Source organism: Delphinus delphis, chromosome 1, assembly GCF_949987515.2.
Source record: "Delphinus delphis chromosome 1, mDelDel1.2, whole genome shotgun sequence".
In the NCBI taxonomy this organism is placed as follows: domain Eukaryota; kingdom Metazoa; phylum Chordata; class Mammalia; order Artiodactyla; family Delphinidae; genus Delphinus; species Delphinus delphis.
Genome location: NC_082683.1, coordinates 157,019,416 through 157,034,984, shown reverse-complemented (window position 1 = coordinate 157,034,984; position 15,569 = coordinate 157,019,416). Strand labels below are relative to the sequence as shown.

At 35.2% G+C, this 15,569-nt stretch overlaps 1 protein-coding gene across 9 annotated transcripts in view; it reads left to right on the top strand.

The window, feature by feature from the left end:
* Window positions 1-15,569, top strand: part of AKT3 (AKT serine/threonine kinase 3) — a 397,034-nt gene that overhangs the window by 251,969 nt on the left and 129,496 nt on the right. For all 9 annotated transcript variants that reach the window (XM_059996875.1, XM_059996910.1, XM_069540071.1 and 6 more), the window contains 2 exons: window positions 6,135-6,200; window positions 7,573-7,641. In XM_059996875.1, the coding sequence (XP_059852858.1) occupies window positions 6,135-6,200; window positions 7,573-7,641 (135 nt within the window). The remainder of the gene's footprint in view (window positions 1-6,134; window positions 6,201-7,572; window positions 7,642-15,569) is intronic.

Below are 15,569 nucleotides of genomic sequence, written 5' to 3'. Positions count from 1 at the left end.
TATTTACTGATTCATTCATTCTTTCTTTCAACAAATATAAATTGAACACCTAATTATTTACTAGTTGCTGCCCTAGGCAATGGGAATATGTGAATGAATAAGACTGACCAAAATTCCTCCCCTTTGGAAATTACATTTTAGTCAGGAAACGGACACATGACAAATGAGTAACTCGTAGTATGTAAGAAATTAATACATACCATGGAGAAAAATTAAGTAGGGTAGGGAAACAAGGAATAGTAGTGTTTGTGATTTTTGTGGGTTTTGTAGTTTTAAATAGAATGATCACAGAAGACCTCACTGAGAAAGTGAAATTTCAGTGAACATTGGAAGGAAATGAGGAAGCAAGGTATTTGGGAGGAAGACTTCAGGTATTTGGGAGGAAGACTTCAGGTATTTGGGAGGAAGAATATTCCAGACAGAGGAAATCACAATCAAAAAAGCACTGAGGAAGGAGCATATTTTTAAAATAGCTAGGAATCTAGTCTAGCATGGCTTGTGTAGAGTAAAAGTAGTGAAGGGTTGTTTAGGGTAGTGGTAGATGTTGTAAGGATATTGGTTTTTACACAGTGTAGTGAGAAGCCATTGGAAGTTTTTAAGCAGTATAGTAACATGATATAATTTTCATTTTAATATCATCACTTTGGCTGCAGTGTTGAGAATAGACTGTGGGTTGGAAGCAGGGAGTTTGTTAGGAGTTAATGGCAAATAATCCAGATAATTGATATAGCGGCTTACATTAGGGTATTAGCAGTGGAGGTGGTAAGACGTAATCAATCCGGGGTATATTTTGATGAAGAGCCATCAGGATTGCCTGACAGATTGAATGTAGGGTATGAGAGAAAGTAAGGAGTTGAGGATCATTGCCAGGTTTTTGGCCTGAGCAACTGGAAGGATGCTGTTGCCATTTGCAGCAATGGGGATGATTTTTTTTCTGTGGAGAAACAGGCCTTTTCATGGGAGATTAGAAATTAGGTTTTGGACATGTCAAATTTGATATTTCTGTTAGACACCCAAGTTAAAGGCATCTATTAGACATCCACGTCAAATAAGCATTTCTGGAGTTTAGGGAAGAAGCCTGCATTTGAGACACAAATGTGGAAGTCCATGATCACCATATAGACTGTATTTAGGGTCATAGTCTGAATGAAGTCACCAAGGGAATGAGTGTATCTATGAAGGTAAGAGGTTAATGACCTCTATTCTGAGTAGGAAGTAGGATGAAACTGTGGGAGTGAGGTTGAGATAAAGAAAGACAACTTTATGAAAATCTCCTGGACTTAATGAAAGTCAGATAGACCTCGGTGCCAATCTCAGCTCAGTAGTTTAACTAGGTAAGGTAACCTTGTGGGGTTGTGTGTACATTTTATCATACATACTAGGCCTGGTAGGAGGCCTGGGAAAGTTTTGAAACATTCATACTGAGGAATGGAAGAATGACCTTGGTAGGGATGAGTTAAAGAATCCTAAGAAGATTCAGCTGAGATTAGAGAGGGCATTATAATGGTGCTAGTCAGTATGTTTGTGATTTTATTCCCCTTGAGATGTGGAATATATCAGTAAAAGTGAGAAAGTAGAGATTGATGTATTCCAATACTGGGAATTGGAAGAGGCAGAAGGAAAGAAGGGAATGTAGTGAAGGGCAATATAGACAAGCAGCATGTTCTACAATTTAAGAAGGACTAGGTGCTGAAGATTATGTCATGACTGAAGTCAAAGAAGTTCATGTAGCCCTCCATCCAAGTAACATTGGTTTGGCCAAAAAGTTTGTTTGGGTTTTTCGGTAACATCATATGAAAAACCCAAGCAGACTTTTTGGCCAGCCTGATATTTGGAACAAGAGCATCAAGAATAAAGTATTAGGGCTTCCCTGGTGGCACAGCGGTTGAGAGTCCGCCTGCCGATGCAGGGGACACGGGTTCGTGCCCCGGTCCGGGAAGATCCCACAGGCCGCGGAGCGGCTGGGGCCTGTGAGCCATGGCCGCTGAGCCTGCGCGTCCGGAGCCTGTGCTCCGCAACGGGAGAGGCCACAGCAGTGAGAGGCCTGCATACCACAAAAAAAAAAAAAATAATAAGTATCAAATAACAATATTTGATAAAGGTGATATAATATTCATAGATAACAGGGAACAACTGTGCTTTCATTTTTTCCATCAAGATGAAAAAGATCCTCAAAAAAGGTAATAGCAATAGAAATGAAGGAACGGTGAGGAGAAAGTGTGAGAGCTGGAGAGTGGAAGTATTAGAAGTCTGCATCTGGGCCATTGCTCAAGTTTTCCAAAGAGGGGGAAGTTACAACCCCAAAATTTAGAGCTTAATAAGTATGACATCTTTGCTACAGAAGAAAAATGTATAGATTGCTGACATACGGCTTGTCAAAACAGAACAAGTAAATAATGATCACTTGTAGTCATTGTGGTTTAATTAAGAATAAAGGTGCCAAGGTAAAAACTTCTCCCCTCTTCTCTCTGCTTCCACACCTGCTACATCTCCTCCTCTGAGTGTCATTTATAGCTCTGGATAAAAAAAAAAAAAAAAAAAAAAAAAAAAAAGATGCTTTAGATATGATGTATCTTGAGTTCAACCAGCTTCTGATAAAAGTCAGTCATTATAGTCTTGTCAAAATGGAGAAAATAATGTAAACAGAGTTAAAGTACCTAGTTAAGTTGGTACCAGGCTTTTTGAAGATGGGAGACAGTGTGGTGAAGTGGAAATGACCATTGATGTTAGACTTAGATGGGATCAATATTGACCTTTTCACCTGCAACTTGAGCAGTTTAACTTTTGTGAACCTTGATTGCCTCATATAAAATGGGAATAGTCAAACCAAACCTGCTCAGTTACTACAAGGATTAAAGGAGATGACACCCTTTGTCCTCAGTAATAGAGATGTTCTTTTCTTCTGTTTCTCTGTCGTCATTTACTCCTTGTGCCTCCTCCAAAAACAACCCCTAACTACCACAACACAATAAGTGCGGCAAATGAAAGGAGAATTTTAAACTCTGTGTAGTAGAGGACAGTGCTAAATTAGAGACAATTGAGAAAATAAATATGAGGAAGACTATTCTGCCTCATGTTTGCAAGAAATAAAATTCCATTCTCTGTAAACTTCTTTCTATGAAAGAAATTAGATTTTAAAATTCATTGTTTAGTATTTTACCATGGATGAATATCCATGAAACTATATTTCAAAAGCTTTTTCATGAAAACATTATACTTACATTATATACCGAAGCACTCTTCATTTGTAATCATGATCAACAAATGGATTTTTAAAAAAAGCATCATATTGTTTTAGCCACTAAGCTTTATCACTGTTATTTATAACTTTTTGTTTTGACATATTGCTTTTAACTGTAATTAAAAATTATTGACATCTGTGTTTACTTTTTAGCTTGTGCATACCTTATCTTCATAGCAGAAACTAATTAGTATGTGAAATATTGTACCATTAAATTTGCATTAAGGGGGAAATTCTAATTTGATCAGATGTAAAAATATGGTAGAAAATACATTTTAATACATGAAAGATATGTACATGGTATTAATTCTGGTATCATTCTTACAACAAAGAAATATTGTTTTTAGCTTTTGCCTACCTACATCTTTACTTGGCTCCTTTAATGTGATTAGGCAGATCATAGAATTTAGAAAAAATATAATCTTTCATGAAACTTACGAAGTGATTTAGAAAAACAACTGTTACATATAATGAGTTTGTTTCAACAAAATGGAATGAAATATCTGCCAGAAATATTTTCTGAAGTACTAGAATATCTTTTCTGGTTTCATACTTACCTTTCTTTAAGTCTTTTCCTAGTTCACTGCCTCAAATCCCTTAAAATCCTGAAGTATAATAGGAAAATGTTATGTCTTCTGTGAATCTCTTTCTGACTGCATATAAAGAAATATTTCTTCTGCTTTACCCTCTTGTTGGAAGCATATAGCTGTTAGTTTTTTACTATTAATTTTATATCTCAAAAATACTCCAAACATTTTTTCTTGTTCCTGGTGTTCCTATCATCCAGGCCATCCTCATTTCACTCTTGTACTGCAGTTGTCTCCTGATTGATCCCTCCTGTTTTTGCTGTCCTTCTCAGAGGAGGCTGAGCAAACTCAAAAACAGAAATCAGCTGTGGGCCTCTGATCCTCCATCGCCTACACCATCACATTACCCAACCTATGATCTTCCAGTAGCATTGATTTTCCTTCATTATCCCATTTACTATAGTAGATACCCCAGTTTTCCCTTAAGAAAATCAGATCACTTATCAGAATTCGTAATTATTTCTTAAATTGGATATTTACAAATTTGTTATGTCTTGTCCACTAGCATGTGAACTCCATGAGCAAAAGAATCATATCTTTTTTTTAAACCACTTTATGCTTGCACTGTCTTAACATTAAGTAAATGCATATCGAGGATTTGGTTTTTTAATCATTGAATTCAGTTCTATATCTCAAAATAGCCACTGTATAATCCTTAATCTTGTATTTTACATTCATTATATGATTCTCATAAACTGCAGTATCCACTTCTCTTTTTTATTTTTTCCATTAATACTGACCACCGTCTGACTAACTGGAATGAAAGCTCCATGAGGGCAGGACTTTGGTCTGTGTTGTTCAGTTGCCCTGTCTTCAATGGGTAGAACAATACCCAGAATATATTTGTTTCATATCTATTGAAGGAATAAATGATTGAATGAGTGAAGTCCCACACATTTGACATCTTGGAATTCATTCCTATGATAAATAGCTAAGTTCAACAAACATTAATAAGTACCTACTGTATGTTAATCATTATGCTAGGCACTGTGGGCACAGAACTTAGTTATGGTGTCATTTCTGCTTATTTATTTTGTATTAAGATATTTGGTATTACTTTAATTAATTTAGAAGTTATAGTATGATATGACAGGGACTTTCATACTGTTTGAGCACTTAATTCTGGTTCTTATTAAACAAATAAGACTGGAATGCTTTCTTACCCATACTTTATTTCACTGGTTTTAAATACTATGTCATTACACTTTACTTTCTGTTCAGACAGAATTGGTCTCTCCCTCTTGGAATGGGTTTTGGATTTTAGCATCTTTGATCAGTCTATTGCTCATTTATCTGCTAAGTCTAACTAAGGTCAGATGCTTTTATAAAAATAATAAATATAATGCAGTGTCCTAATGTTCCCTTGTCTTACTTATAACCTAACTGTGATTTGCCAGCAATATTAAGAAATTGATCCAGTAAGGGCCTTGTTCAGGATCTTGGCAGCAGCAGAGACCAGAGATGCTGTGTTAGTTTCAGCAGTTGTCTTCCTTTCCTTTCATTCTTTAAGATAGTGTTATTTTTAAAATATGAAACATTTTTCCAGTTCTCCATATGTTGAGGAAATCTTTCCTAGTTCACTTTTGATGTCAAGATGAAATTTATGTACAAGATTGGGGAAATACACTCTTAGTGTATTTTTGGTTTGAAATATATGCAGATTTAAAAAGTGTCACCTAGAATAGGCTGTGACCTTTTTTTTTTAAAAAAAAAGAAGCATGCTAAAAAAGCCACAAGCAAAAATATACAGCTTTTATACTCTGTTTTTATTTCTAAAATGTATAATTTAGAATTAAATCTCTTTTTTTTAAGAATTAAATCTTATACAGGTACTGTGTCCCCCTTTTCAATAACTGATTTTTCTTTTAGGTAGAAGACTTGCAACAAATTCTATGATCTTTAATGAAATATATCCTTTAAATCCCCCTGAATACAATGTAATACAGACATGGAAATATTAACTACTCCATGCCTAGCTGTTAACTTATAAGGCATTCTCTTCAAGGGGAAAGGCTTACTATTTCATTTTCTGTGTCCCTGATAATTTTTGCTGATTATTATATCATTATTGCTATACTTTAAGTATGACTGAATTTATATGAGTTTATACATTATAGCCATCTGATTTAAATCACTAATTTGATTTTTTTTTTTGGTGGAAGAGAAGCTTAGCAATAAAGGGAGCATGTGTTTTAAAATCTTTTTCTGTGTCTGTGTTTACCTCTTCTGGTCTTAGAGAAATAGCAAAATTTTTATATTATTTGTGCTCAGAACATATATTAAAGGTTTGCCTTTTTCTTTTGTAGGATGAAGTGGCACACACTTTAACTGAAAGCAGAGTATTAAAGAACACTAGACATCCCTTTTTAACAGTAAGTGCTTAGAGGAAAGATGTTATAACATTTTATATTTAAGGGAGTTTTATTATAGAATCTAAGCTATGAAAAATAACATTTTAAATAACATTTATTTAGGTATGACATTTTCTTTGTAGATAAGTCAGTTTGGGGGAAATTATTAGAATGTATGGATTAAGTTTACAATATGCATGCATTTGTAGTCCTCTCGTTATATACCCATGAGTTTTTTGAGATTTCTTTTTCTTCCCATAACTTTCACTGCCTTAAAAAAAATAGAGCAAATACATTTAAAAATAAATTTAAAGATAGCATTTAAGTTAAAAATAGGATAAGTCATGGTACATTTTCTTCATTAGATAAAGTATAAACTGTGACTTAAATACATATAACTTAGTTATTTTGAAACAGACTGATTTTTTTTTTAGTCCCGTTTAGATTGCTTGTAATAGAGGCATAATTTGCAAAGTTTCTGTGTGTTCCTGGTTCCAATGAAGTGTATTAAGATTAAAAATCACAGACTTTCAGGGCTCCCCTGGTGGCGCAGTGGTTGAGAGTCTGCCTGCCAATGCAGGGGACACGGGTTCATGCCCCGGTCCAGGAAGATCCCACAGGCCGCGGAGCGGCTGGGCCCGTGAGCCATGGCCGCTGAGCCTGTGCGTCCGGAGGCTGTGCTCCACAACGGGAGAGGCCACAACAGTGAGAGGCCCGCGTACCGCAAAAAAATTAAAAAAAAAAATAACAGACTTTCAAAAGGAGAAACTTTTAAAGATTTAGGATCATTTAGTAGGTTTTTTCAGAGGTATCACCAGATACATAGACCTACTTTGTTACATTGTTGTGTGTTTATTTTTCAAAGTATTAAGATAGTTGGCTCTAAAGTTTTAATATCTTTATAACCTATAAGATTATCTGAAACAACTCTATTGGATTGCGTCATGTAATGCGACCTCTATGCAAGAAGTGATACTGAAACTATATTAGAAACCCAAGTATAACCACTATAACTGTACTCCTAAGACTTTCCCTGAAGTAATTTGTAGGCCTTACTTTTAAGGTCTCATGGATAAGAACTTTAGGGACCAATACAGTTTCAAGTAGATGACATAGTAGATTGAGAAGTGCTCATAACAATTACTAAGTTTATTTTTAGTAAAAATCATAATTCTAATTTTCCCCAAATAATACTCATTGCTGATCTTCACAAAATTTGTTTTATATTTCTCATAAACTTTTACTTAAGCATTCTTAAGGGAATAAGTACACTCTTAAGGAACAAAAACAATTCATTTTATCAATCATGCTTACTGTTTCTAAGTATTCTCTTTTTGACACCGTTGTAAGAATGTAGGATTATAATATAACATTTTTTCTTTTTCATTTCAAGTCCTTGAAATATTCCTTCCAGACAAAAGACCGTTTGTGTTTTGTGATGGAATATGTTAATGGGGGAGAGGTGAGTCAAGAAGTATAACCAGCACTTGCATTTGCATGGTAGTATTGTTATTTTTTAAAACTTATTTACAATACAAGTTATAATGTAATAGTTCTCTACTTCTTGATAGGGATTTGTATAGCTCTTTCTACTATTTTAGTAAATGGGAGCTGAATAATTTTCTAATGAAATATAAGGATCATTTATTTTTTACAATGACTTCTATGTATAGGAACGTTTAATCATACTCTTTTTTCTAAATTTTTTAAATGCAAAAAAATGTTACTACAGATATGATTTTTAAAATCATGGTTTTTAATTTTGAAAACCAGAAATAGAGGGTTTATGATGCTTTACATAGTTCTTCCTAAAGATTTGTGAAACTTATGAAAAATTATTTTGTGCATTTTAAACTCTGTTTAACAATAGGCCATAGGCACATTGTGGTTGAGTTCTGCCTTCTTCTACATAGTAGTTAGAGTAACTTTGACTGTATGTAAGGGATTTTTAAGGAATTTTGTAGTTTTGAAGGGAAATTCAATCATTTTAGTAGTATATTTCACCTATTGCTTTATTCTTTATCCTTTCTCCTCCCTATATTTGATCAAAATCAATGTGGAGGAAAAATGTAATTAACTGCACTAGTTAACTGGAAATATTTCACATTGTGAGTGTTCTGAAATAAGTTTAATTATTAAATAAGGGCTTGTATCTCACAGACCTTAAAATAGTCTTATTATCTGAAAGGAGGGAAGGAGGAATGGAAGAAAAGAGAGGGTGAGGGAGGGAGGAAAAGAAAGAAACAAAGAAGGGAGGGAAAGAGAGGGAGGGAGGGAGGAAGGAAGGAGGGAAGGAAGGAAGAAGAAAATATCCCTTATACAATATTTTCCCCTATAGAATTATCAGACTTATAGGAATTAGTCCATTGCAAAAAATTCATTCGTTCATTTGGTAAACACATTTTGAGTGCCTTGGCAGTGTGAGTTTATCGAAATGTGTTAAGAATTTATAATTTATCTTATAACTGTATTACAAATTAGAATATATAGTGAAAGAGCTTTAAATTTATCTTATAAGTGTATTATTATATAGTGAAAGACCTAAGTGTTAATAAATTCATAAAAGAAAATGTGTTATGGATGATCTAGTATTTAGGGTAGGCTTAATGAGATTTCATCAGGGGAACTGATTTGAGAGGATATTTCAGGCGGAGAGGATGATATGAGCAGAATCACTGGTAGGCAAGCACAGAGGAAGAAGTTGAGTAGTTAGATTATAATAGCCCAGGCATGGGACTTCTCTGCTGGTGCAGTGGTTAAGAATCCGCCTGCCAGCGTAGGGGACATGGGTTCAAACCCTGTTCCGGGAAGATCCCACATGCCGCAGAGCAACTAAGCCCGTGCACCACAACTACTGAGCCCTCATGCCACAGCTATTGAAGCTTACGCGCTTAGAGCCCGTGCACTGCAACAGGAGAAGTCACCGCAATAAGAAGCATGTGCACCACAACGAAGAGTAGCCCTGGCTTGCAACAACTAGAGAAAGCCCACGTGCAGCAGCAAAGACCCAACACAGCCAAAAATAAATAAATAAAATTAATACATTTATTTTAAAAAAAGACATATCAAAAGTGACTTTTGGTTGGGATCAGGAAAATTAATATATACAGTGAGTTTATGAAGAATGTGTTAAGGGTAAAATTATAAATTTGGGTTTGGAAAGCTTTTTCCTAAGGTTCTAAGAAAAACATATGTGGAGATATCACAGAGAATAAATAAAGGGTCAGAATATGGATACAGATTTGGGAGCCATTCCCATAAAGACTGTAACTTAAGTTATGGAAGTGGATATTTCCTATTTTGTGGGAAATGAAATTGGTGAAACTTCTATGTTAGTATCTATCAAAATTAAAAGAGCACGTATTCTGGGACCCAGCAATTTCATTTCCAGGAATTTATCCTACAAACATACTCACAAATATACCACAGAATAATATATGGATAAATATATTCATTGCACTGTTGTATATTGTAGTACCTTAAATGAGCATTCAGTAAGGAGACTGCTTAATCAGTGTTACATCCACGCAGTGAAATACTTTATATCCATTAAAAAGAATGAGGTAGCCCAATATGGGCTGAGACAAGGCAATTTCTAAGATATGTTATGAAATAAGAAAAACAAGGTGCAGACGGAATATAAAGTATGCTTCTATTGTGTTAAAGTAAGACCATATATATGTGTATACATTGAGTATCTCTGAAATTATGTACTGGACATTATTGCTTACCTTTGGGAAGGCAAGCTGAGTCACTGGGGAAAAGATGGGAGGACAACTTATTTTTCACTTATTTATTCTTGTGCAGCTTTTGTATTTTGTGTATTAAAATTGAAGGAAGGAAGATAGGCAGGCAGATGGATGGAGGGATGGATGGATGGATGACCAGGGGAGACAATATTACGTAGGGAAATGATAAACTGCAGGCAAAATCTTGGAGAAGCACTCTTAAATTGCAGAAGTACTCTTAGACAGTATCATGTGTTTGCATCTATTACAAAAATTAGCACATTGTTTTATAATTATGTATTTACTTGTCTATCTTTCCTACTAGACTCAGAGCTCCCTAAGGGACTTACTGGTATAACTCTGGCACCTTCAAATATTTATTGGATGTTTTGAATGAGTAAATAAGTGAATAGATGAACAGATTCCCTCAGGGAACAGGGATGAAAGAAGTTAGCAAAAGTGGTAAACTAGGAACTGCTGAGAAATAGGAAGAAAAATAGAAAGTAATATGGTATATAGTTTACTTTAGAAAAAAAGCTGAAAATGTTTTTTCAGGAGGAAGTATCTTTGAGTGTATTTATAAAGTACATATTTATTATGAGCAGGGCACGCTGGTAGATACTATGGGGAATACAAATCTCAATTAAACATAACTTTTACCCTCAAAGAGTTTATGATCTAGTGGGGAAGATTAGGTACAAAATTTATACTAAGTGTAAAGTGATAATTATCACTTTTATCAGAAGCATAGATTAAGGACCATGGGACTTCACAGGAAAGAAAGAAGAATTTTGGATGGTGGGATGAAGGGAAGCTGCCTAGAAGCTTAGTAGAGGGAGCTAGGTGGCACCTGCACTTTTATTCTAAACCTAGAGTACTTCGGTGCTTAATCAATTGATGACTGTTAAAAAAATTTTTTTTTTACACAAAAGCATATTTTCAGACTAGCCAGATGGTTTTCTTTAGTGATGGGATTATTTCACCTATTAAACTTATCTGAGAAGAAAATCTATATTCAGTATATGCTTATGGTGACTTATTTTATTTTGGTTTTGCTTTAGGTTCACCATGCCATTATTCTGCTCAGGGATGCTTCCTAGAAATGCAGAAAACTCAATTGCTGTAGAAAAACTACTAAATGTAGAACTTACGTTTTTGAAATAAGATTGAAGTAGAGAGAATTAAAGTACAGAAATCTACAAATTCATACAAACAATCCATACCAACACTTATTGATACACCATGAGTTTCCCAAATGTGGAATGTCTGTGTGGTATCTAGGAAACTTGAGCAGAGAATACTAGCCTGTTGAAAAGTAAGCTCTGGTAAGTTGATAGTACTCACCCAAATGGCAGCATCCTCAAATCTCTTTCTCTCCAGTGTTTGCCCAGAGATAGGCTTCTTTAGTGGACCCATTGAAGTTAATTATAACTAGCTAAGTTTTCACTCAATTCATATTTATTGTCTGTTGATTTTTAATTAGCAATAGTATTCTTTTAGCCTATGTTCTGGAATGTTTATTTTGAAGCATAAGATCAACAGCTGAGACATTTCTTTTCTTATACTTTCTTCACATTTTTGTGACTATCTGGACTTCTTTCAGCCTGATAGACCGCACAAGAGTTTAGCATGCTCATGGCCATGCTTGTTATTATCCCTGCATTTGCCAATATTGTTTAAAGCACTACATAATCTTGGTGGAAGTAGATTATGAGAGAAATACTGGTTGTGAAAAATAAACAGTGGCTGCTTATAGGCGTATCAGTACAATGGAGTCATATAATAATTTTATTTAATTTATATGAATTTAAAGAAATAAGCCCAGCAAGAGATAACATAGATAGATAGGAAGGAAGGAGGGAAGGAGGGAGAGAGGGAGGGGAGGAAGGAGAGTGGAAGGGAAGGAAAGAAGGAAATGGTGATTCTGCCATTCCACTTGCTGAGTATATTCAGAGTGACCTGAAGATGAGAGAGAAATTTGCTATTCTTTTATTCCACGTCAGTTTCTACTTGCCATCCTTAGAGTTTCATGGGATATAAATTCTAGTGCTTAAAAATACGTAGTTTTTATAAAACATTGTCATTAAGTGCATTGTAAGTAGAGGTGTTCATCTAAAGAAACTATATTATTTCAATGCTAGAGGAAAAACTGGTGAGCTTAACTATATTGAGACAGTATATTGGTCTTCAGTGTAGTACCTTCCTAAGGAATTTCCAAGGATGATTTTGGTTATACCTCATAATCTATGTGTTAACTTTAGAACCCACTCCATTATAGTCCATTTGCCTATTAAATATTTAATGAGTAACTACTATGAGTTGGAACTCAGAGGATGTAGAAATAAGGAAAATATGGTACTTTACTTTAGAAGATGAGTATCTAATTGGAGAGACAGACAGGAAAATATACATATGCAGTGTCATTATTGCTATGAAAACACTGGTTGCTGTGGGATACAGAGAATGCCTATTTGAATCAATCCAAAAGGAAGGAGGAGAATGCCAGGGTAGGAAACACTTCTTAAAGTAGTTGCTAAGCTAAGTCTTGAATGTAACTGTAAGTTACATAAATAAGGATGAGAGGGAGAGCATTCCTACACAGAGAAAATAGAATGTTTAGAGTGTGATGGAGCTCATGCAAGCTCTCCCTGATCTCCCTAGATGTAGCACAGTATGGATGATGCATAGAGTCCTGCAGAGAAAAGCCAGAAGAATCTAACCAGGTAGGTAGGGTCATGTTAGGACAGATCTCTCCCAAGTAATTTAGATTTTATGCTGAAGGCAGTGAAGCATCATGGAAGGACGTCTGTATGAAATGTTTTACAAAGAAGACTTTGGTAGTGGTATGAGGCATGTATTGGAAAAGACAAAATTGGATACAGGGAAACTACTTAGAAGCTACTGAAGTTGGAAGGTTTTGGTAATCCGATCATAAAAATGATAAGGTTGTTAATTGAGCCAGTATTAGTGAGAAGGAAACAAATTCTGATGGTGTTTAGGTACTAGAATTCCCAGGATTTAATGACTAAATGGAGAGAAAGGGAAACATCACACAGTTTCCTATTTGCTGCTTGGGGAATTGTGTGGATACTGGGCTGTTTGTAAAATCAGGAAACACAGTAAAAGGAATGAGTTCTGAGTTGATCATCCTGTATGTGAGTTACCTCATGGGGATCTGAAGGAAGTGGGAGAGTCAGGTCAGACATACAAATAGACTTCAGCAGCAATGCAGAAATGAAGGAAGAGAAGAAATGTCCAGTGTGAGAACAGTGTGTAGTTAGAAAAATAAATGGCTAAGAATGGTGCCTGAAGATACCAACATCAGACATGTTGGTGATGAGAGAAGCCTAAGGAGGATTCTGGATAGAAGGAGCCAGACAAGAGAAGCCTTAAAAGTTAAGGAAAGTATATTAAGTATAAGAGTATAGTAAAGATATACAACTGAAAGATAGCAACTGAATTCATTGGATTTGACATCTACTACTAGTTTCTAAGCAGAGTACCATGGATTCTTCTTTTTTTCTGGCATGATGCAAGGTATGTACCTTGGCTATAGTATAGAATATACAACGGTTGGTTTGGAGCTCAGTAGAACAAGGTTATGAAAGTTCAGTGAAACCGTTGGTGGACAGTAAGTCAGCATCTGGAGATTATAAAAGTACTCTAATAATGTGACCAATCACACTGCTGCTGACATATCCAAGCCACTCTCTTTTTGTAGCTTAAGTATTATCAAATTCATATGAGAAGCAGAAAAATATTGTGGGGAGAAAAAGTAAACTGAACACTGCCTAAGGTGTTTAGTTTGATTTAGAATGTCTCTACTTAGGACTCTTTCCCAAAATCTTACTCATAGCCTTATTTCTTTCAGGCCTGTAAACCAAACCTCTATAAATCCCTCTCCAGGCTGAAATCTCCTGGAGGTTAAGAGATTCATTAGTGGGGAAAGGAAAATCATTACAAAGATTTTGTAAATAATAAATTTTTCACATTCTTCTATATTCTTTATGTGGGTACAACTGAACCTAACACTTTCCATTATTTAATATTCTTGTCCACATTTTAGTTCATTGTACACTCTATACTAAGCCCTTTGATACAATTCATTTTCTTTTTGCATATGACTTCCAGTTTCATGCCAATCTTGAGATCCTCTCATACTTATTTCAGATTCTCATTATCTGGCTGGCATTTTGTCTTCAATTATCTAATTTTAAATTCACATGAGACAGAAGTGCCGGCAGTCAGCATTCTAGTTCTACTTACTAATTTGTGGAGGTGTGACTTGGGTGATTTTTAAATTAAAAGTATCATTTCATATTCATAGTGATGATTTTCTAAATTTTACTAAATTTATAGATATATAAATATTTGTTGTCAAGAGTCTGACAAGCTAAATTCTTTACTACTTTAGTTATTAATATATTACATAGGTTTTATCAGAATTCTATTGTTTTCACCCAAAGCTTTTTCAAAAGTCTCAAGACAAGAAGGATGCATTATAATATTCACATTAGCACATAAAGGTAAAATAAATTCGGGAATTTTTTTTTACATCTTTATTGGAGTATAATTGCTTTACAATGGTGTGTTAGTTTCTGCTTTATAACAAAGTGAATCAGTTATACATATACATATGTTCCCATATCTCCTCCCTCTTGCGTCTTCCTCCCTCCCACCCTCCCTATCCCACCCCTCTAGGTGGTCACAAAGCACCGAGCTGATCTCCCTGTGCTATGCGGCTGCTTCCCACTAGCTATCTATTTTACGTTTGGTAGTGTATATATGTCCGTGCCACTCTCTCACTTTGTCACAGCTTACCCTTCCCCCTCCCCATATCCTCAAGTACATTCTCTAGTAGGTCTGTGTCTTTATACCTGTCTTACCCCTAGGTTCTTCATGACATTTTTTTTCTTAAATTCCATACATATGTGTTAGCATACGGTATTTGTCTTTCTCTTTCTGACATACTTCACTCTGTATGACAGACTCTAGGCCCATCCACCTCATTACAAATAGCTCAATTTCGTTTCTTTTTATGGCTGAGTAATATTCCATTGCATATATGTGCCGCATCTTCTTTATCCATTCATCTGATAATGGACACTTAGGTTGTTTCCATCTCTGGGCCATTGTAAATAGAGCTGCAATGAACACTTTGGTACATGACTCTTTTTGAATTATGGTTTTCTCAGGGTATATGCCCAGTACTGGGATTGCTGGGTCATATGGTAGTTCTATTTGTAGCTTTTTAAGGAACCTCCATACTATTCTCCATAGTGGCTGTACCAATTTACATTCCCACCAACAGTGCAAGAGTGTTCCCTTTTCTCCACACCCTCTCAAGCATTTATTGTTTCTAGATTTTTTGATGATGGCCATTCTGACTGGTGTGAGATGATATCTCATTGTAGTTTTGATGTGCATTTCTCTAATGATTAATGATGTTGAGCATTCTTTCATGTGTTTGTTGCCAATCTGTATATCTTCTTTGGAGAAATGTCTATTTAGGTCATCTTCCGATTTTTTGGATTCGGTTGTTTGTTTTTTTGTTATTGAGCTGCATGAGCTGCTTGTAAATTTTGGAGATTAATCCTTTGTCAGTTGCTTCATTTGCAAATATTTTCTCCCATTCTGAGAGTTGTCTTTTGGTCTTGTATAT